Genomic DNA, 21,788 nt, shown 5'->3' with positions numbered 1-21,788 from the left:
ATCCCAGCCGGGGTCTCAGGGGGCTGGGGACAGGGTGGGGGGTCCCGGTGTGTTGGGGGGGCAACAAGTCCCCCGGCTTGTCCCCTTCCTCCTGCTGGGGACAGCCTGGCCCCGGAGCAAATGTTAATGGGGACACCAAGGGCCGGCGCGGAACAAGGGCCACATTGAGGCGCTGGGCCGGGGGGGCCCCGCAACCGCGCACAACAAGGGCCCCTCTGTCCCCCCCCCGCCCCCGCCACGGGGAGAGCGCTGACGCACGGCGGGGCCGCGGCCGGGGGGTCGGCCCGCGGGGGGCCGGGAGAGCCTCGCGCAGCGGGGACGGGGGGCACGGGGTGGGCTACCGGCACGGCTCGGTACGGCACGGCTCTGCGCCAGTGTGGGGCAGGCGCAACCACGCCGTGCCGTGCCACGGAGGAGGAATGGCCGTGCCGTGCCATGCCGTTGGGCAGGAATGGCTGTGCCATGCCATACCGTGCCACACCATGCCATGCTGTGCCGTGCCACGGAGGAGGAATGGCGGTGCCACACCATGCCATGCTGTGCCGTGCCACGGAGGAGGAATGGCGGTGCCACACCATGCCATGCTGTGCCGTGCCACGGAGGAGGAATGGCGGTGCCACACCATGCCATGCTGTGCCGTGCCATGGAGGAGGAATGGCGGTGCCACACCATGCCATGCTGTGCCGTGCCATGGAAGAGGAATGGCGGTGCCACACCATGCCATGCTGTGCCGTGCCATGGAGGAGGAATGGCAGTGCCACACCATGCCATGCTGTGCTGTGCCACCGCTCAGCAGCTGCCTGTCGCGGTGCCGACCCACACCCCGAAGCCACCAGGGAAGGCAGCCCTTGGCACCCCGAGGCCACCGGCTGGGTCAGAGTGGTGCAGCGGGTCCCTGTCCCCTCCCCGTGGCACAGGGCTGGCTTCTGCCCACCTTGTCCCTGTCCCCAGCTTTGTCCCTGTCCCCATCCCCTTAGCAGGGGCTGCTGCAGGAGGGACGGGGACGATGGTGCCAGCAGGGCCAGGTAAAAATAGCCCTGCGGCCGGCTCCGGCCATGCCGGTTGCCCCAGCCCCGGTGTGTCACGGCGTGTGCCCGGCCCTCTGCCCGGTGACGTGCCACAGCCCTCCCTGCTATTGACACCAGGACACGTGTCCCCACAGTGGCGTGGGTGGCCAGTGCCCCAAATCCCCATGTCCCCATGCCCCTGTGTCCCCCATGTCCCTGTGTCCATCCATCCCCCTGTCCCTGTGTCCCCCATGTCCCTGTGTCCATCCATCCCTCTGTCCCTGTGTCCCCCATGTCCCTGTGTCCATCCATCCCCTGTCCCTGTGTCCCCCATGTCCCCCATGTCCCCATGTCCATCCACCCCCCTGTCTCTGTGTCCCCCATGTCCCCGTGCCCATCCATCCCTCTGTCCCTGTGTCCCCCACCTCCCATGTCCTGTCTCCAGTATCCCCTGTGTCCCCCTATCCCCCGTCCCTCGTGTCCATATGTCCCCATGTCCCCCCTTTCCTTATGTCCCCGTGTCCCCCATGGCCCTGTGGTCCCATGTCCTTGTGTCCCTGCTTTCCCCATGGCCCCATATTGGTGTCCCCCATGTCCCTGCGGCCCCCATGACCCCTGCCCATGTCCTGTGGGCCCTGTCCCCATGTACGTCCCCCTGCTCTCTCCTTGCCCCCTGTTGCCGTGTCCCCCGTCCTGGGCCATGGCACTGCGGGGGTCACCGGGGTCACCGGGGGTCACCGGACCCCCAGCCCCGCTGCAGTACCGCCGCGGAGCCTCCAGCCCAGGGGGCGCTGTGCGTCCGGGAGAGACCCGAGGAAGTGAGCCGCTCTGCGCGGCGGTAGGCCCAGCTCTGTGGTGTCCCTTCCCGGAACGAACCAAACGGCAGCGGTGCGAGGGGGGGGCGAGCTGTCGAACGGGCACGGCGATTCCGCCCCCGGGGTCGCACCGCGGTCGGGAACGGCATCGGGGGGCACAGCGTTAACGACAAGAGACGTAGAGTGAGGAAACACGTCTTCTACGGCGGGAGGCGCCGCCACTTCGGTAGATGGTGTGTCCCCACCCCCCCTACGTAGATGGGCTGCTCCACTTCCCTCCTCCCCGCGGTCAGATGGTCGGTCCCGGGCGGTGAGTGCGGCGGGGGCCGGGGCCGCGGAGAGGGCGAGGGGGGCCGGGGCCCCGGCAGGGGGCGAGGGGGGCTGGGGGCTAAAGGGGGCCGGGGCCCTCCGGGCGGGAGTGGGTTATGGGGGGGCCTGGACCGGGACGTCTGGATCCCTGAGGGGTGTTGGGGGGGCCCGGACCGGGACGCCTGGGCCCCTGTGGGGTTGAGGGGGGCCCAGACCGGGACGCCTGGGTGCCTGTGGGGTTGGGGGAGGCCCAGACCGGGACGCCTGGGTGCCTGTGGGGTGGGGAGGGCACACACTGGGACACCACGGTCCCCAGGGGGTGGGTAAGGGGGTTGGTAGAGGAGCTGTTACCTGGGGCTGTTGCCCAAGCAGGGGCACAACTAACCCCCTCCCCCAACACCCTGCAGCACCCACCGTCGCACCCCCCCTGGAGCCACCCCCGCCATGAATTGCCGAGCGGAGGTGCTGGAGGTGTCGGTGGAGGGTCGGCAGGTGGAGGAGGCCATGCTGGCGGTGCTCCACACCGTCCTGCTGCACCGCAGCACCGGCAAGTTCCACTACAAGAAGGAAGGCACCTACTCCATCGGCACCGTGGGCACCCAGGACGTGGACTGTGACTTCATCGACTTCGCCTATGTCCGCGTCTCCTCCGAGGAGCTCGACCGAGCCCTCCGCAAGGCCGTCGGGGAGTTCAAGGTAAGGAGCCCCACGGGGAACCGGCGGGACCTTAAAAACCTGCGGGCTGTGCCGTGTCCTCGCCTGCGAGGGGAGGGTCCGTCCCTGGCCCCCCCTGAGCGGGGCCACGTGTTCCCTCGGCAGGACGCGCTTCGCAACTCGGGGAGCGACGGGATGGGGCAGATCTCCCTGGAGTTCTACCAGAAGAAGAAGTCGCGTTGGCCCTTCTCGGACGAATGCATCCCCTGGGAGCTGTGGACCATCAAGGTGAACGTGGTGAACCTGGCTAACGAGCAGGAGCGGCAGATCTGCCGGGAGAAGGTGGGCGAGAAGCTCTGCGAGAAGATCATCAACATCGTGGAGGTGATGAACCGCCACGAGTACCTGCCCAAGATGCCCACCCAGTCGGAGGTGGACAACGTCTTCGACACCAGCCTGAAGGACGTGCAGCCCTACCTGTACAAGATCTCCTACCAGATCACGGACTCCCTGGGCACCTCGGTCACCACCACCATGCGCCGGCTCATCAAGGACACGCTGGCTTTGTAGGGCCGGGTGCCACCGAGGCAGGTTCACCCCATGTGGTGGCACCTCTCCGGCACAGCCCCTGGCTCTTTGGGACAGCGTCTCTGCTTGGATCCTTCCCCTCCACCTCCAAAAAGCCTCTGTGGGGAGCTGGACTCGGCCTGGCCCTTAATTGGGGGTTGCTGCTGGTTTGGTTTGCACCGTGAGGCACTCGCCCATCCCGGAGAACCGGCTCGGTGGCTCCCAGTTTGGCTGAGGGGTGGTGAGTCCTCAGGGCGGGAGCTGCTGGTCGGCGCGTGCGGCACTGGCTCTGGCTCGGCGCTGGGCTCGTGGCCCGGCAGAGCGATGCTGGGGATCGGTACGGAGCCGGGATGGCGTCCGAACCCCGTCCGCGGCCGCTCTCCACCTCTCTCTGCACGGCACGGCCAGCACCAGCCTCGTCCCTCGTCACCGCGTGTCCCCCCCGGCGGCACCCCCGTCCCTGGGACCGCTTCCCTGCAGGGCCCGGAGACGAGCTCGCTGCCTCCTCTGGGGCAAAAATAAAGTATTTCTCCTTTCACATGGGGTCTCGTCACCTCCGGGCTGTTGATGGGAGGGAAGCAGGGGGACCCCATCGCGTCCCCGTGCCGGGGGGCTCGCCGGCCGCAGTGGGGAGAGGCAGGGGTGGGCAGTGGGGTGACATCAGTGCTGCCCACCCCCCGGGAGCGATACCCCCGAGTGGGGCAGCCCCAGCCGCCCCCCAGGTGCACCCAGGGGAGGGGACGGGGCGATCCCCCTTCCGTGCAGGACTCCGCGCCCCTCCACAGCGCCAAGGCGGGGGGCAGAGCCGCTTCCCCTGCCCGGGGGGGGGGCATCCGCCGGGCACCAGCTTCTCAGCAGAGTGAGGGGGGCCGCGGGGGCGGCTAAGACGGTCCCTGACATCACTTAAACCCTCCCCGTCTGTCGCTGACCCGCCGCCGCCTTGAGCACCCGCACTCCGCGCCTGGGAGGAAGAGGAGGAGGAGGAGGAGATGAACGCCAGCGCGCAGGCCAGTGTCTGGGGGAGTGCGCGGGTGGCCGAGGTCGCCCAAATCGCCGTCGTCCTGGTGCTCTGCCTCGCCGTCACCTTCGCCATCTTCTTCCTCGGCTGCAACCTGCTGCTGCAGGCGGAGAGTCTGGCGGCAGCCCCGGCGCAGGGGGAGCGGCGGCCGTCGCGTGAGGCCGAGGGGGCCGCCGAGGGGGCGTAGGGACCGGCCCGAGCCCAGCGGACGGACGGACGGAGGGACGGACGGACAGCAGCGTCTTTGCCTGCAGCATCTTCGATGGCACTTGGGGACGGAGCAGGATGGCGCTGGGGGCCGCAGCTTGTACAGACGGATTAAAAGGCAACGGGGCCAGCGGAGCCGGCGGGGAGGCCGGTCCTGGGGCCGGGTCCGGATGCGGCCATGGGCGCGGCGGCGCTGGTAATCCCCCCCCGAGATTCAGGGCTAATCCCTGGGCTGGCGGGGCAGCACCGCTGGCAGCTCGGGGAGGGTCTGCGGCCGCATCCTGCCCCTCTGAACCCCTTGTACCCCGACAGCAGAGGTGCCAGGGCCGCATCCTGCCACCCCAAACCCTTTCTGCCTTTCTCCTAGGGAGGCAGTGACCGCATCCTGCTCCTCCCAGCCCCTTTACACCCAGCTGGCCGAGATGCAATGGCCGCATCCTGCCCCAAGCCCCTGCTCGCAGGGGGTCCTGTGGCCCCATCCTGCCCCTCCGTGCCCCCTTTGCTCTGCCCTGGTGATGCTCAGGCCTGACCCTGCCCCTCCGTTGCTCCCGGGGGCCACATCCTGCCCCAAACCCCTCTTGCAGCCCCCCTGGCTGCTCCCAGTCCCCCACAGCTGCCGACAGTGGGGTGAACTGGGGCCACCCGCATCCCGGAGCGGGGCTGGCGATGTGGGGGGGTTCCCCCCCCCTTAATCCTGCAGCTTTAATAACGCCGCCGCAAAGCCCCACTTACTGGTCTGGTCCCTGCTGGTGCATCCCCCCCTGCCCCCGGGACCCTCAGCATGGGGGGGCTCCCCAGATGCCTGGGTCCCCTCTGTGCCCCCCCAGGCCCCCCCAAGCAGGCAGCAGCCATGTAAAAGACTCCATATATTTCACATGTACAAAAAGTCACTGGGGGGGTCGGGGGGGGGATCCGGGGCGGGGGGCACCATCCTGCCACCCCCCCCACCCCGGTCTGGCTTTGGTCCCTTTTTTTTGGCAATTAGTGTTCACATCAGTGGTCAAAGTGACGAGCGCGGGGGGGGGGGCCCCGCAGCAGGATGGGGGCTCTGTGGTGACGACCCCCCCACAGGGACGAGGGGACCCCGATGGGGAGGGGGGCACCCCAGGGTCAGCCACCGCCGCCGGGCCCCCACCGCAGCCGGAGGCAGGGTTTGGTCTCTGCTGTGGGCAGACTGGGGGGGTCCAGGCCATCGGTTCCCCCCCGGGTGGGGGGGGGACAGGGACGCCGCCCGCGAGCCCAGGCGAGGACGGTGACACGGGATGTCCCTGCGTGGTGCCGGGGGCAGGACGGAGCCCTCCCCTCGGACCTGCGGGGCAGAGCGGGGTGAGGAGGGGAAACTGAGGCAGCCCGGCCGCCACAGCCCGACCCCCCCGCCCGGGGTCCTTACCCTCGCTCGGCTACAGGCGGATCCACCTGCGGGCTGCGGGACGGAAGGGACAGGGTCAGGGTCAGGGGACCCCCGGCCTGGGGACGGGCCCGGGTGACCCCAGCGGGGCCGAGGCAGCTCGGGGCCGGTCCTCCAGGCACTGCGCTGGGACCCAGCCTCACACCGGGACCCCGGGCTGGGATCCAGTATTGCACTGGGACCCTGCCCTGGGATCCAGTATTGCACTGGGACCCTGCCCTGGGATCCAGTATTGCACTGGGATTCTGCCCTGGGATCCAGTATTGCACTGGGACCCTGCCCTGGGATCCAGTATTGCACTGGGACCCCACTGCAGCAAAGACCCCCATGCTGGAAACCCAGCCCTGCACCAGGACCCTCACTGGGACCCAGCCTGGCATTGGGATCCTGTGCTGGGACTCAGCCTGCAGTGGGATCTGTGCTGGGATCCAGTTTTGCACTGGGACCCCTGCACCGCATTAGAGACCCCATGCTGGAAACCCAGCCTTGCACCAGAACCCCAACATTGCACTGGGATCCTGGGCCGGGACCCAGCCTTGCACCAGGATCCAGTGCTGGGATCCTGTGCCAGGACTCTGTGCTGGATCCCAACATTGCACTGGGATCCTGTGTCAAGACCCAGCCTTGCACCGGGATCCTGTGCCAGGATCCTGTGCTGAGACCCAGCCTTGCGCAGGGATCCTATGCTGGGATCCAGCCTTGCACAGGGATCCTGTGCCGGGATCCTGTGCCAGGATCCTGTGCTGGGACCCAACCTTGCACCGGGATCCTGTGCCGGGACCCGGCCTTGCACCGGGATCCTGTGCCGGGATCCTGTGCCGGGACCCAGCCTTGTGCAGGGATCCTATGCTGGGATCCAGCCTTGCACAGGGATCCTGTGCCGGGATCCTGTGCCAGGATCCTGTGCTGGGACCCAACCTTGCACCGGGATCCTGTGCCGGGACCCGGCCTTGCACCGGGATCCTGTGCCAGGATCCTGTGCTGGGACCCAACCTTGCACCGGGATCCTGTGCCAGGACCCGGCCTTGCACCGGGATCCTGTGCCGGGATCCTGTGCCGGGACCCGGCCTTGCACCAGGCTCCCGCACCAGGACCCTGCTCCGCTCCGAGGGGCTGGGGGGGCGCTGGGCACCCCGGGGTGACAGCATGCGGGGAGGGGGCGTGCAGGAGGGGGCATGCGGGGCCGGGGGGGATCCGGGGGGGATCCGGGGGGATCCGGCGGGGGCCGGGCATGCAGGCGGTACCTGGGGGCTAACAGCTGGACTCGTCGTGGTGGGAGGGGTCGCAGAAGAAGCGCGAGCCCCGCTTGGCGGTGCGGGCCGTGAAGGGGACGCTCTTCAGCGCTGCAGGGGGGCACGGGCCGGGGGGGGGGACAGGGAGACGTCAGCCCCCGCCCGCGGGCGGGACCCTGGCGCCCGGGCGGGGGGGGGCGGCAGGGACGGTACCCGTGATGATGTCCTCGATGGTGCCGTCCTTGCCCTCGTAGACGGGACGATGGTCCTTGGCCTGGCGCCGCCGCAGCTCCGCGATCAGCTCCTGCTGCTGCCACTTGTTCCGCTGCGAGGGAGGCGCAGGGGACCCAGGTTGGGGACACAAGGTGTCCCCTCCGTGTCCCCCCCCCGCCAGCCCACCCGTGTGCCCACCCACGCTCACCTTCTCCTGCTTCTTCGCCTCCTGCGCCAGCAGCTTCTCCCGCATCACCTCCTCCTGCTTCTTCCGCGTCTCGTTCTCCTGCTCCGCGTCCTGCCGGGGCGAGGGGACGGCGGTGGCAGCCAGCTCCCCCCCCCCCCCAGCGCCGGTGCCACCGACCCCCCGCGTGTCCCCTCCCGGCCCCTCCTCACCTTGTAGGAGCGGATGAACCGGACAAAGACCGGGAAGAAGACGGACGGGGGGGTCGTCTTGGGGCTCTCGCCGAAATACCGCACCACGGTGTTGTAGGCGTCCTGGGGCAGGGGACGGGGCGGTCACCGATGGGCTGCGCGTCCCGCGGCTCCCGGCGGCCGCCCGGCACGAGGGGCGTGCGAGGCAAGGTGTGCACGAGGGCCGTGCAAAGCAAGGCACGCATGAGGAGTGTGCAAAGCAAGACAAGTGTACACGAGGAGCGTGCAAAGTAAGGTGTGCATGACAAGGCGTGTGCAAGGAGCACGCAAAGCAAGGCGTGCGCAAGAGCCGTGCAAAGCACGATGTGCACAAGGGCCGTGCAAAGCAAGGTGTGCACAAGGGCCGTGCAAAGCAAGGCATGCACGAGGGCTATGCAAAGCAAGGCGTGCACGAGGGCCGTGCAAAGCACGGCGTGCACGAGGGCCGTGCAAAGCAAGGCAAGTGTGCAAAGCATGGCGTGCACGAGAGCCGTGCAAAGCAAGGCACGCATGAGGAGTGTGCAAAGCAAGACAAGTGTACACGAGGGGCGTGCAAAGCAAGGCATGCACGAGGGGTGTGCAAAGCAAGGCGTGCATGAGGGGTGTGCAAAGCAAGGCGTGCACGAGGGCTATGCAAAGCAAGGCGTGCACGAGGGCCGTACAAAGCAAGGCATGCACGAGGGGCGTGCAAAGCAAGGCGTGCACGAGGGGCGTGCAAAGCAAGGCATGCACGAGGGCTATGCAAAGCAAGGCATGCACGAGGGGCGTGCAAAGCAAGGCGTGCACGAGGGCTATGCAAAGCAAGGCGTGCACGAGGGGCGTGCAAAGCAAGGCGTGCACGAGGGGCGTGCAAAGCAAGGCGTGCATGACAAGGCGTGCGCAAGGGCCGTGTGAGGCCCAGCCCTCACCTCGGCCGTCCGTGCGTCCTTCTGCAGCCGCTCCAGCTTGCCCTCGCTGGCGGCCAGGAAGGCGCGCAGGACGCTGTTCTCGTGCAGCCCGCACTCCCGCCGCAGCAGCTCCATCCCCCGGCCCAGCTCCTTCACATCCAGCAAGACGTTCTCCAGGGACACTGCGGGGACACAGGGACGGGTCAGGGGACCCACGGCCCCGGGGGACGGCGAGCCAGGGGCGCGGGGACGGGGGGCACCTGCGGCCGCCTTCTCCACGAAGTGCAGCTCCTGCCAGAAGGTGGCCAGCTCGGGATACTTCTCCCACACCGTCAGCGCGATGAAATGCAGCAGCGTCATTTTCCTGTCGGTCGACTTGGTGTCCAGGAGCTGCAGGGTGATTTTGGGGGGGGGTCAGGGCTGCGGGATGGGACCCCCGGGAGCTCAGGCGGTCCCAGGGACCCGGGCAGGGGGTGCGGGGGTGCCCACCAGGTCCAGGCTCTGCAGTTTGAAGCCGTAGACGGCGCCGCGTTTGCTGCTGTTCATGTAGTTGCCCAGCGCCAAGATGATCTGCGGGGGAAAAGCAGCGGGGGTGGGGGGGTCAGGGAGGAACGAGGACCCCCCCACCCAGCTACAGCAAGGATGGAGGGCAGGATGCTGACCCAGGTGGTCCCCACGTCCCCCAGTCCCCCCCGCACTCACCTCCAACATGTGCTTCAGCTTCTGGGAGGACTTGACGGAGGCCGAGGCTGCGATGATGGCATTGAGCTGCTGCAGGGGGACAGGACGGGGGGGCTCAGCTGGGGTGCGGGGTCCGGGCACCCCCAGCGGGTGCAATCCCCCCCTCCCCGGCTCCATACCGGCGTCAGCATCTGCAGGTTTTCGGCGAAGTTGCCGAGGAAGGCCATGATGGCCATGCGCTGGGGCAGCCGCTCCACCTTGCTGAACTGCAGCATGAAGCGGTCCTCGTCCGCCAGCTCCTCCAGCGGCTTGCGCTCCCGCTCGTACTGCCGCAGCGCCTTCACCTCCGCCTCCGTCGGCAGGAACCGCATCAGGCACTCCACAAAGTCCACCGGCAGCGTCGCCAGGTCGAACCTGCCCCGTCACCGCACCGTCATGGACCAGCTCCCTGCTGCGCCCCATCTGGGACCCCCTGCACCCCAGCCAGACCCCTGCAACCTGCCTGGACCCCCTGCACCCCAGCCAAACCCCCTGCAACCTGCCTGGACCCCCTGCACCCCAGCCAAACCCCCTGCAACCTGCCTGGACCCCCTGCACCCCAGCCAAATCCCCTGCACCCCAGCCAGACCGCTGCACCCCAGCCAGACCCCCCTACACCCTGACTGGGCCCATTGCACCCCAGCCAGCCCCCTGCAATCTGCCTGGCCCCCTGAAACCCAGCCAGACCCCCTACACCCCAGCCAAAGCCCCTGCACCCCAGCTAGACCCCTCGAACCCTGCTTGGTCCCTCTGAACCCCAACCAGACCCTCTGCACCCTGCCTGGCTCCACAGTACCCCAGCCAAATCATCTGCACCCCAGCCAGACCCCCTACACCCTGCCTGGGCCCCCTGCACCCCAGCCAAACCCCCTGCAACCTGCCAGGCCCCTCTGAACCCCAACCAGCCCCCCTGCACCGCAGCCAGACCCCTTGAACCCTGCTTGGCCCCTCTGTACCCCAACAAGCCCCCCTGCACCCTGCCTGGCCCCCCTGCACCCCAGCCAAATCCCCTGCACCCCAGCCAAACCCCCTGCACCCCAGCCGGACCCCCTGCACCCTACCTGGGTCTCCTGCACCCCAGCCAGACGCCCTGCACTTCAGCCAGAACCCCTGCAACCTGACTGGCCCCCTGAACCCCAACCAGCCCCCCTGCACCTCAGCCAGAACCCTTGAACCCTGCTTGGCCTCTCTGAACCTCAACCAGACCCGCTGCACCCCAGCCAAGCCCCCTGCACCCTGCCTGGACCCCTTGCACCCTACCTGGACCCCTGCAACCCAGCCAGACCCCCTGCACCCTGCCTGGCCCCCTTGAACTCCAACCAGCCACTCTGCACCCCAGCAAGACCCCTGGCACCCCAGCCAGAGCCCCTGCACCCTGCGTGGCCCCTCTGCACCCCAACAAGCCCCCCTGCACCCCAGTAAAACACCCTGCACCTCAGCCAAACCCCCTGCACCCTGCCTGGACCCATTGCACCCCAGCCAGACTCCCTGCAACCTGACTGGCCCCCTGAACCCCAACCAGCCCCCCTGCACCCTGCCTGCGTCCCCTGCAGCCCAGCCAGGCCCCTTGAGCCCTCCTTGGCCCCTCTGCACCCCAACCAGCCCCCCTGCACCCTGCCTGAACCCACTGTACCCCAGGCAAACCCCCTGCACCCTGCCTGGCCCCCTGAACCCCAACCAGCCTCCCTGTACCCTGCCCGGCCCCCTGAACCCCAACCAGCCCCCCTGCACCCTGCCTGGACCCATTGCACCCCAGCCAATGCCCCTGCACCCCAGGCAGACCCCCTGCACTCCAGGCAGACCCCCTGCAACCTAACTGGACCCACTGCACCCCAGCCACACCCCCTGCACCCCAACCAACCCCCCTGCACCCCAGCCACACCCCCTGCACCCTGCCTGGACCCATTGCACCCCAGCCAATGCCCCTGCACCCCAGCCAGCCCCCCTGCACCCTGCCTGGCCCCACTGCACCCCAGCCAGCCCCTCTGCACCCCAGCCAGCCCCCCGATACCCGCCCCGCTGCACCCCGCTGTGGGGGCACGTACGTGTGGATGGCCCTGCAGATCTCCTCGGCGCCGCGGCCTGCCTTGCGCAGGGTGATGGCCAGGTTCTTGGCGCGGTTGGCCTCCAGCAGCGTCACCTTGCTGGCCGCCTTCTGCGACGCCTTGCTCTTGGCGCAGACGAGGTCGAGGGCCGGACCCTGCGCCTTGGTCTTGAAGAGCTCCTCGAAGCGCTCCAGGTCAAGGTCCTGGTGGGACGAGGTGGGGGGCTCAGAGGTGGCAGCAACGGCGGTAGCGCCCACCCAGCCGCTCGGGCCGGGGGTCCCAGGCTCACCTCCAGCACCCGCTCGTCGTCCAGCTCGCTGAACACCGTCCCGCTGATCTGGTTGGGCTTTAGTGCCGTCCAGTTGAAGACGGGCAGCCGGAACTTGGTCTTGATGGGCTTCTTGATCCGGATGGCTGCCAGCGGGGCAGGAGCCGGCTCAGCCCCCGCCGGGGCAGGGGGACGCGTCCCGTGCCCACCCTGAGCCACCTGAGCCCGGTGCTTCGGTCCCCAGGCTGTCACCATCCCCTGGGCCACCCCATCCCCGTGCCGTGGTCCCTGCACCCGTCCCTTGGCGACTGCAACCCTGACACCCTGGTGCCTGCAACCCTTCCCTGTCCTCTGTCCCCCGTCCCTGTCCCCACGGTCCCCACGCCCTCCCTGTCCCCGTCCCCACGGTCCCTGCACCCTCCCCACCTACCCGAGAGCCCGACGGTGAGGGCGATGGAGGGCGAAGCCCCCGGCAGCGGCGGGGCCGGGGGGCACTTGCCTGCAAAGGGAGGAGAGGGTGAGACCGTGCCCCCCCCCCAGTTTTGGGGACCCCCCAGCCTCGGGAGTGGCCCAGCACCGGGGACACCCCGGTTTTGGAGCACCCCCCCATCCTGGGGATGTCCCAGCCCTGGGGACAGCCTGGCTCCGGGGTGCCCCACTTTTGGGGATGCCCCGGGGACTCCCCCATCCTCACCTGGGAGTGGGGGCGCGGGGGGCGGCAGGGGGGGCGGCGGGGGGGGCGGGGGGGGCGCAGCCTCCACGGGGGGCAGGACGGGGAGCCGCAGGGCCTCCTCCAGGGGCTCGGGCTCGGGCTGGGGAGGGGGCTCGGCCCCCGGCACGGGGGGCGGCTCGGAGCCGTAGCGCCGCCGGAAAGCCTCGTCCTTCTCCTTGATCATCCGCCGCAGCGTGTGCACCTGGTGGCTCGTGTGCTCGTAGGTCTCCTGGGGACGGCGAGCGTCAGGCCGGGGGGGGCCGGGACCCTGCCCCACTCCCCACGGCCCCCACGGCCCCCCCACGCACCTTGACCACCTCCAGCTCCTTCTCCCGCTGCAGCAGCTGCTTCTCCAGCTCCGCCACCCGCATCATGTTCTCGTTCTCCAGGTCCAGCAGCTTCTCCGTTAGCTGCGGGGGGGACGCGGCTGTGACACCGGCTCAGGGACCCCCCCCCGGTACCACCGCTGACCTCCGCAGGGACAAAGCCAGACCCTGGGAGGGGATGCCCCGGCACCGGGCGAGGAGCGTCCCCGCGCCCCCCATGCTCACGTACGTGGGACAGATGCTCCTCCAGCTCCTCCACCTTCTCCAGGGCCACGTTCTTGGTCTCAGCGTCCTCCAGCAGCCCCCCCACATCGAAGACGTTGTCCAGGTACGCCTGGATCTGCACCTGCAGCTTCTCGCTCTCCGTGTGCCTCGACTTCTGTGGGCATCGGGGCGGCGTCAGGGACCGGGGGGCTCCTCGGGGCAGCCCCCCCGTACCCCCAACCCCCCATACCTGCAGGAACTCCTCCAGCCCCAGTTTGGTGAACTCGTACTGGAGATGGACGCGGAAATTCATGTCCTCCACCGAGTGCACCACGATGTTGATGAACTGCATGCAGGCGACCTGCGGGCAGGGCTGGCGTCACCAGGAGCCCCCCCAGCACCCCCTGCCCTCCCAAAGACCCTCCCCCTCGCCCAGGACCGGGTGCCCCACCATGAAGTCGATGCTGCTGTCCTCGTTGCGGAAGTAGTCCATCAGCCGCTCGAAGCGGTGCTTCTCCTTGCAGACCTGAGCGGGCAGCGGACGCGGGGTTAACCTGGCTTGGCCCCCCCCGGCCCCCGGCCCCCCATCCCCTGGGCTCCAGTCCCCTAATCCCAGGCTGGTCCTGGTGCCCCCAGACCCCCCATTCCAGCCTGGTCTCATCCTCCCTGATCCCCCCATCCCCAGCGCCCCACGCTCCCCATCCCAGCCTGGTCCTGGTGTCCCTGGTTCCTCCATTCCCTGGGTCCTGGTCCCCGATCCCAGCCTGATCCTGGTGCCCCCAGTGCCCCCATCCCAGCCTGCTCCCATTTCCCCCCAGTGCCCCCAACCCAGCCTGCTCCCGTTTCCCCCCAGTCCCCCCCATCCCAGCCTGCTCCCGTTTCCCCCCAGTCCCCCCCATCCCAGCCTGCTCCCGTTTCCCCCCAGTCCCCCCCATCCCAGCCTGCTCCTGTTTCCCCCCAGTCCCCCCCATCCCAGCCTGCTCCCGTTTCCCCCCAGTCCCCCCCATCCCAGCCTGCTCCCGTCTCCCCCCAGTCACCCCCATCCCAGCCTGCTCCCGTCTCCCCCCGGCCCCCCCATCCCAGCCTGCTCCCGTCTCTCCCCGGCTCCCCCATCCCAGCCTGCTCCCGTCTCTCCCCGGCTCCCCCATCCCAGCCTGCTCCCGTCTCCCCCAGTCCCCCCCATCCCAGCCTGCTCCCGTCTCCCCCAGTCCCCCCCATCCCAGCCTGCTCCCGTCTCCCCCAGTCACCCCCATCCCAGCCTGCTCCTGCTGCCCCCGCTCCCCCCGTACCTCCTTGAAGTTGTCGAAGGCGGCCAGGATGATCTCGTGGCCCCCCCTCACCAGGCAGACGGCCGCCAGCAGCTCCAGCACCAGCGCCTTCGTCCTTGGGCAGAGCAGCACCGTCACCGTCACACCCGGCCGGCCCCGGGGACCCCCACCCCTGCCAGACCCCCCCCCTTACCTCGGGTTCTTGTTGTTGAGGCTCAGGGCGATCTCGTTGACGGCGTGGGGGTGGGACATGACCAGGTTGAAGCCGTACTGCGGGGAAGGAGCGGGCATGGCGTTAGCAGTGCCGGCGCGGTGGCCGCAGCAGCATCGGTGTGTGCCCCCCCCGCGGCGCGGCGGTACCTGGTAGTTCATGATGGCGCGGAGACACATGATGCAGAGGTGGACGTCGTCCTTCTGGCTCACCAGGCGCGAGTTCTTCAGCGCCCTGCGGCTCGGCAGCGTGCCGTAGCTGGGGGGACACGGTGCCGGTGAGCGGGACCCCCGCACCGCCGGTGCTGCACCGCCAGCGCTCACCCGGGTGGGAACCGGCCCCGCGGGACCACGGTGGGGACCGGGGTGGGGACAGCAAGGGGACAGCGGGGCTTTCGGAGGGGCAGAGGCAGAGAGAAGCGGCCGGAGGGCGAAAGGGACAGAGGCTGGCGGAGACGCGGAGCGAAGCCGCCGCGAGCGCCGGGCCGGCCCCGGGCAGCCGGTACTTACCCGGCGGGCGAGCGGCGAGGCGGGCATGGAGGAGAGAGAGAGAGAGCGCAGCCAGAGAGGGGGGGACCCGGCCCTGGAAGCAGAGACGGGGCGCGTTACCCCGGGGCGCGGGGGCAGAGCCAGAGCGGGGGCGAGCGGAGGCAGCGCGGCCGCGGCAGGCAGAGGGACGGGCAGGCGGCGTGGGCAGGACGGGGACGGCAGCGCCGAGGCGTTGCGGGCGGGCAGGGCACGGCGCGCACGGCCGGCAGGACGGGACACGGCACGCAAGGCAGCGCGGGATGCGGCACGCGTGGCACGTGCCACGGCACAGGCACGCCACGGGCAGAGCACAGCCTGACGCTCGGGGCGCGCCACGGGGCAGCCGCCACACACGGCATGGCAGGTACCACGCACGCGATGGTGCGCGGCACAGGGCGGCACAGCGCACGGCACAGTATGCACCACGGGCAGGATGGTGCACGGCACGGCACGCGCCGCAGGGCAGGATGGTGCACAGCACAGTATGCACCGTGGGCAAGGCGTTGCATGGCCCAGGGCAGGATGGTGCACAGCACACACCATGGGCCAGACGGTGCATGGCATGGCACACACCATAGCAGGATTGTGCATGGCACAGGGCACGATGGCATGGCACAGGGCACGGGCCAGACGGCGCACGGCACAGCACGCACTGCGAGGCAGCGGGCACAGGGCACACACCACGGCAGGACGGCGCGTGGCACAGGGCGATGGCATGGCACACGCCATGGCAGGACGGCGCGTGGCACAGGGCGATGGCATGGCACACGCCACGGCAGGACGGCGTGTGGCACAGGGCGATGGCATGGCACACGCCACGGCAGGACGGCGCGTGGCACAGGGCGATGGCATGGCACATGCCATGGCAGGATGGCGCGTGGCACAGGGCGATGGCATGGCACATGCCATGGCAGGACGGCGCTTGGCACGGCGCGCACCGCAGGCAGGACAGCGCAGGGCACGCAGCAAGCGGCAGCGCCGTGGCCGGCCGAAGCCGGCAGAGCAGGGCAGCTGCTGGGCGCAGCGGCGGGACGTACCCCTGCAGCCGGCCGGCGCGGCGGGTACATACCGTAGGGCGGTCTGGCGGGCAGAGCGGGCGAGGCTGCTGGCGAAGGGGGCGGGCAGGGCGCTGGGGTGCTGCAGATCCTCGATGGACCTGCTCCAGGCGCGCAGCTTCTCCAGCGCGCCGTCCTCGCCGCCTTCCAGGCCCTCAAAATCCAACCTGGGTGGGACACGCGCGCGGCGGGGGGGGCACACGGCTTCGGCGCGGAGCGGCACAGCCACCGCGGCAAGCGCTGAAGCGGGTGGCGGCTGGGCAGCGGCGGGGCAGGGAGAGGCGCGAGGGTGGCCCTGGGACCCCAGCCCGGGCGGGCAGGAGGGGGCCCAGCATCCCGTGTCCCTCGGGACCCCGCGGCAGCCGGGTCCCCGCGTGCCGGCCGGGCTGCCCGGTGCTGATAAGGGGCCGAGCGGTATCAGCCACCCGCAGCAGGGAGCTGCCACGGGGCACCGGGACCCCCCACATCCCAGGTCCCCCAGCACCCCAGGGACCCCCTGCACCCCGAGGACCCCCTGCACCCCGAGGACCCCCTGCACCCTACTCACATGACGGCGCACTGGGCGAAGGACAGGTAGTTCACCAGCACATCCAGCCCCTTGTTCTCATCGTTGAGGAACTCGCGCACCCACCTACAGCGCCAGGCACCCATCAGGCCCCACCCCGGCATGATCCCCCCCACCATGGGGACCCCCGGCCCGGCACAGGGATGGGCAGGGGGTGGCGGGGGCATCCCGGGGCTCCGGTGGCAGTTGCAGCCCCTCTGCTATCGCCGGTGCCAGCACCGGTGCGGCTTTATCTGCCGGCTGCAGGGCAGGGTGGGCTCGGCCCCGGGCGCAAGGCGGGAAGCTGAGCTGGGTGCTGGGGCTGTGCCCCTGTCCCCCGCCCTGGGCACCCCAGGGTGGGGGCGTTTGGGGTGCCCCAGGCCCCTGGGAGGGTGTTAGGGTGCAAGTGAGGTGCTGCACAGGGCAAGGAACCCAGCTGAGATGTACCCAGGGGCAGGGGGGTGTGCAAGGGATGTGTGTGTGCATGGGGGGGTGCACGGGGGGGTGCATGGGGGGGTGTCCATTGGGGGGTGTCCATTGGGGGGGTGTCCATTGGGGGGGTGTCCATGGGGGGGGTGTCCATTGGGGGGTGTCCATTGGGGGGTGTCCATTGGGGTGCGCATGGCAGGGGGTGCACGGGGAGAGGGGCAGCGTGCACGGGATGTGCCTGTGCATGGTGGGGGTGCACAGGGGGGTGCACGGGGGGGGTCCATTGGGGGGTGTCCATCGGGGTGTGCATGGGGAGAGGGGCAGCGTGCACGGGATGTGCCTGTGCATGGGGGGGTCTGCGCATGGGGGAGTGCATGCATAGGGAGAGGGACCGTGTGCACGGGGGGGGGCATGGAGGGGGGGACGCGCGTGCGCGGGCAGAGGGGGCTGCACCCAGGAGCGCTGCGAGCACGGCCTCGGGGTCCCCGCGCCCCTGCCTGCAGCCCTGCCCGCGGCCGGGGGCGGTGAGTCAGGCAGCAGCGGGGGCCGGGGGGGCCGCGGCCGCCCCTTTCCTGCCGGCGCCAGCCCCTCGCCCCAGCCCGTTTCCTGTCTCCGGCTGCTGCTATTTTCAGGCCGCGGGCGGGGAAGAGCCGAACGGCGCGGCCGCGGCGGGGCCGGTGGCGGGGCACAGCCCGGCACGTGCACGAGGCGCCCCGAGCACGCGGGTACGACCACGGAGCCGGGCACCCGCCGGTGACCTTCCCACCGTCCCCAGTAACGTCCCCGTCCCTCCGGCCAGCCCGTGCAGCTCCGGTGCATCTCCCCATACGCCGGTGTGGGCTCGGGGTGCTGCCGGTGCTGAGCCCTCCGGTGCCGGGAGGAGCCGGGCAGGATCTGGCCATGCTGCTTCACGCAGGGCGTCATCGCCGGCCCATCCGCCCGCGGCATCCGCCCCCGGGACCTGCCCGCCGGCAGCCCTGGCCCGCGGCACGGCCGCGGCAGGAACCGGCCCAGTTCCTGCAGCGCCTCCGACTTCCCCTGCAGCTGCGGCGGGGCCGGCCTCTGAACCCTGTGCCCCCCCCCGGGACCCTGTGCCCCCCCCCGGGGACCCCACAACCCCCCGGGGACCCCACGCTCACCCGATGTGGTTCGTCCTCAGGCTGATCTCCAGCTCGCGCAGGACCTTGGTCGACTCCTGCACCCTCCTCCGGAACTTCTGGGGGCAGAGCGAGGCTGAGCCGTGCCCCCCCCCATAGCCCCCCAGCCCCCCATAGCCCCCCAGCCCCCCTGGACCCCCCCAGCCCCTCACCTTCCGCGTGACACCCGGCTCCAGGAAGCTGCGCAGTTTCTGGATGTAGGCGTGGGGGGGGCTCTTCACCTGGAACCGCTCCTGGGGGGGACGGGGGGGGTCAGTGACGCCGGCATGGCAGCACAGCCCCCCCGGACCCCCCATGGCCCCCCAGCCCCCCACCTGGTCGCAGATGAGGTCCCACTTCTTCTCGTTGTCGTACTGGCGCAGGAGCCGGGCTTTGTCCGGGGGCAGGTTCATGGAGCTCTGGGGGCAGAGGGGGGGCGTCACCCTGGGGGACATGGGGACACTGCCCCCCCCCGAGGGCACCTGGCCCCACAGTACGGCCAGAGTCCCCCCCGCAAGGGCACCCAGCCCCACGGCACGGCCAGAGCCCCCCCTGTGAGGGCACCCAGTCCCATGGCACGGCCAAACCCCCCTCCGTGAGGGCACCCAGCCCTCGGCATGGCCAGAGCCCCCCCCATGAGGGCACCCAGCCCCATGGCACGGCCAAACCCCGCTCCGCGAGGGCACCCAGCCCCTCGGCATGGCCAGAGCCCCCCCAAGGGCACCCAGCCCCTCGGCACAGCCAGGGCCCCCCCTGAGGGCACCCGGCCCCACGGCTCGGCCAGGGCCCCCCCAAGGGCACCCGGCCCTGTGGCACAGCCAGGGTCCCTGGCACTGGGAAGCACTGGTGGGCACAGGGCCACACGCGTGGCACGGGGACAGCAGTGCCACCAGCGCCACGTGCCCGCCGCCGGCAGCACCAAATCTCCCCAGCACCAATGCGTCCTTCCTGTCTGCACCCGCTTCCTCGCCGGCAAACCGCAGCCTCCGCTCCCCGACCGCGGCGCGAAGCCCGGCGGCGGTGCCCGGCTCACCAGGGCGCTGGGCATCTTCATGGCGGACCCCGGGGACCAGTGCAGGATGCGGCCCGGCGCACCCGTATCGGCACACAAATGGGATGCCACGGTGGAAACCGGGGATGCCGGATGGCCGTGGGCTTGGGGCTGCCCCGGCGGGCAATGCCACCCTGGTGGGCGATGCCACCCTGGTGGGTGATGCCACCCCAGCGGGCGATGCCACCCTGGCAAGGCAGCTCCCCGGCAGTGCCGTTAGCAGGAGCCGGTCACCGCCGCAGCCGGGAGGTGCCGGCACTCCACCCGCTCCCGTGGCAGCTAAAATTATCCCTCTCCTGGTCATCCCGGCCCGGCGGAGCCGCAGGAAACTGGGGCAGAGCCTGGATGAGGCCGTGCACCCCCAGGGGGGGGGGACAGTCCCATGGGAGCGGGGACATCACCACCAAGATGGGGTCCCCCCAAAATTGCCCTGGGGGTGGGGACGGTGCCTCCCTCCCCACAGGGCCACGCTTCTTTGTACACCGACGGCAAAATCTCGGGGCCGCCGGTGACACCCCGGGGATGGAGGCGGAGGAGGGGGGGGACACAAGCTGGGGGCACCGGGGGGGGGGGCTTTGAAGCGCAGCCGCCCTCGCCGGCGTTCCCGCCGCTCGGCTTCCTGCCTTTGTGGTGGGAGCGGGGCCGCTCCCGGCCGGGCACTTCCTCCACCACCGCTCCCCCATCGGGGACCCCCCCCTTTGCACCGGGACTGACACCCCCCCTTCCTGGGGACCGGGGGCTACCGGGGCTGGAGCCCACCCCGGGGTTGGGAGACACCCGGGGACAAATCCTGCCCGTTCGGGGGCCACCGGCGCTGCAGCCCCGTCACATGATGAAATATTTTCCTCTCCGGGACGCTGACGCCGGGGAGGGGGGGAGGATTTTGGGGGTGGTGGCAGCGGGGGAACCCTGGTGCCACCACCCCCAAAATCCTCCCCCCCACCCCGGCGTCGGCATCACCCAGCAGGATGAGCCCCCCCACCGGCCCCACGGTGACCAGCTGCCACATCCGCCCCGCGTGGGATGCAGGGACGGGTGGGTGCCACTTGTCACCGGCAGGACAGTCCCACGCTGGGGGTGCCGGTGCCCCCCCGGTACCCCCCGGTTCCGGCTCCCACGGGGCCACGTTTGGCATTTCCTGCCCGGACGCGGCTTCCGCTGGCTATGGCCAGCACCGGGATGGCGGTGCCGGGGGCCGTGTGCCCTGGGTGTCACCATGGTGTCCCTGCCGGTGTCGTGTGTCCCCCCCCCAGACAAAGCCAGCGCCGTGCAGGCACCGTGGATGGGTCACCCCACCGTGGACAGGCCACGGGGCCACCCCGCTGTGCCGTGAGCCAGGCGCTGGTGGGACGCGGTGGCCGCCATGGCATCGGTGGTCCCGATGGCACCGTGGAGCCCCGGGTCACGGCGTGGGGAGGGAGTCACCGCTGAGCCACGTCCCGGTGACAGGGGTGGCACCGCAGCCGTGGTCGGTGACCGCTGCGGGAAGGCCACCGCCCCGGCCCTGACAGCGGACCAGGGACCACACAGGCCACCCGCGCCCGTGGGGACACCGCACCCCCGGGGACCCCCAGCCCTGGGGACCCCCCGACCCTGCACCCATGGGTCCCCCTGCCTTGGGGACACCACACCCACGGAAGGACCCCCAGCATTAGGGAACCCCGCACCCACGGGGACCCGTCCCAGCCCCGGGCGCCGCCTCGATGGGACTCTCCCGGGTCAAAAAGTCCCGGGGCCGAAGGGGCCCCCCCCGGTGGCACCGGGAGTGGCGTCACCCCCCGGGGCTGTCCCGGGATGGGCTTCCCCCGGGGCTGCCCCCGGCCCCGCGGCCACTGCCCGGCCCCGCGGGCACCGGCACTCCCTGTCCGCCTCCGGTTCCTCCGGGCGCCGGTGCCGTTCCCGGCGGTGCCCGCCCACCCGCAAACGGACGCCGGGAGGGGAGCGCGGCGGCGGGGCGCGTCCGGCCCGGGAGGGCGCATCGAGAGGGGTCCCGGGTAGGGGCGGACCGGGAGAGCGCAGCGGGACCCGGAGGAGGCGCAGCGGGAGCAGGGACGGAGCACGGGGGAAGCGCACCGCGGGGGGCGAACCGGGAACCGGAGGGGAGCAGCGGGCGGCGGGCGGGGGCGCAGCGGGCGGCCGGGGCCGCGGCGGGGGTCGGTCTCTCACCAGCACCAGGGCGAAGCGCTCCTCCAGCTCGCAGGGCTCCGGCATCGGCATCTTGCCCGGGGCGAGCAGCCCGGGTCCCCCCGGGGCCGTCGCCGCCGCCGCTCCCGGGCCCCGGGGCAGCGCCTCCCCGTCCGCGCTCTCCACGTTCCCCATCCCCGGCCCAGGCACCGGGGGGCGGCGGGGGAGGCTCAGCCCGTCGCGTCCGGCCGCCGCCACCGCCTCCCGGGCCCGCCCCGCCCCGCCCCGCCCGGCCCCGCCCCGCCGGGCCGCCCGCGGCTCCGCGGCGGAGCCGCCAGGGGGCGCCCAAGGGCAGACAGGCGGCGGCGCCACCGGGGGGCGCCCAAGGGCAGGAAACGAGCGGGAGGTGCCGATTGGCCCAGCCCCGGCCAGGGCGG

At 71.0% G+C, this 21,788-nt stretch overlaps 2 protein-coding genes across 6 annotated transcripts; one reads left to right on the top strand and one right to left on the bottom strand.

Annotated features, from left to right (window-relative positions):
• Positions 1-1,894: 1,894 nt before the first annotated feature.
• On the top strand, positions 1,895-3,890 carry ATG101 (autophagy related 101). 2 transcript variants are annotated; one of them, XM_075134008.1, is made up of 3 exons: positions 1,895-2,132; positions 2,539-2,827; positions 2,951-3,890. In XM_075134008.1, exons 1-3 carry the CDS (start codon positions 2,053-2,055, stop codon positions 3,353-3,355), a joined length of 774 nt encoding a protein of 257 aa, XP_074990109.1. In that variant the 5' UTR covers positions 1,895-2,052; the 3' UTR covers positions 3,356-3,890. The 2 variants fall into 2 exon arrangements, with proteins under 2 accessions (XP_074990109.1, XP_074990110.1); XM_075134009.1 differs by having other exon boundaries at positions 1,991-2,118.
• Positions 3,891-5,428: 1,538 nt separating this feature from the next.
• FMNL3 (formin like 3) lies at positions 5,429-21,615 on the bottom strand. Of its 4 annotated transcripts, XM_075133918.1 has the most exons (27): positions 21,394-21,615; positions 18,512-18,595; positions 18,350-18,430; positions 18,180-18,256; positions 16,615-16,698; positions 16,082-16,234; positions 14,635-14,743; positions 14,468-14,544; positions 14,296-14,389; positions 13,458-13,532; positions 13,257-13,367; positions 13,032-13,181; positions 12,785-12,886; positions 12,459-12,705; positions 12,195-12,263; positions 11,786-11,910; positions 11,497-11,699; positions 9,592-9,826; positions 9,434-9,502; positions 9,221-9,301; positions 8,992-9,121; positions 8,753-8,913; positions 7,827-7,928; positions 7,639-7,728; positions 7,431-7,542; positions 5,968-6,000; positions 5,748-5,886 (listed from the first exon to the last, which is right to left on the bottom strand). In XM_075133918.1, exons 1-26 carry the CDS (start codon positions 21,544-21,546, stop codon positions 5,978-5,980), a joined length of 2,997 nt encoding a protein of 998 aa, XP_074990019.1. In that variant the 5' UTR covers positions 21,547-21,615; the 3' UTR covers positions 5,748-5,886; positions 5,968-5,977. The 4 variants fall into 4 exon arrangements, with proteins under 4 accessions (XP_074990015.1, XP_074990019.1, XP_074990017.1 ...); XM_075133916.1 differs by having other exon boundaries at positions 5,771-7,328; XM_075133917.1 differs by having other exon boundaries at positions 5,771-6,000.
• Positions 21,616-21,788: the final 173 nt, after the last annotated feature.

The sequence above is a fragment of the Calonectris borealis genome, chromosome 30 (genome assembly GCF_964195595.1).
Source record: "Calonectris borealis chromosome 30, bCalBor7.hap1.2, whole genome shotgun sequence".
NCBI lineage: Eukaryota > Metazoa > Chordata > Aves > Procellariiformes > Procellariidae > Calonectris > Calonectris borealis.
This window is presented reverse-complemented; position numbering and strand designations above follow the sequence as displayed.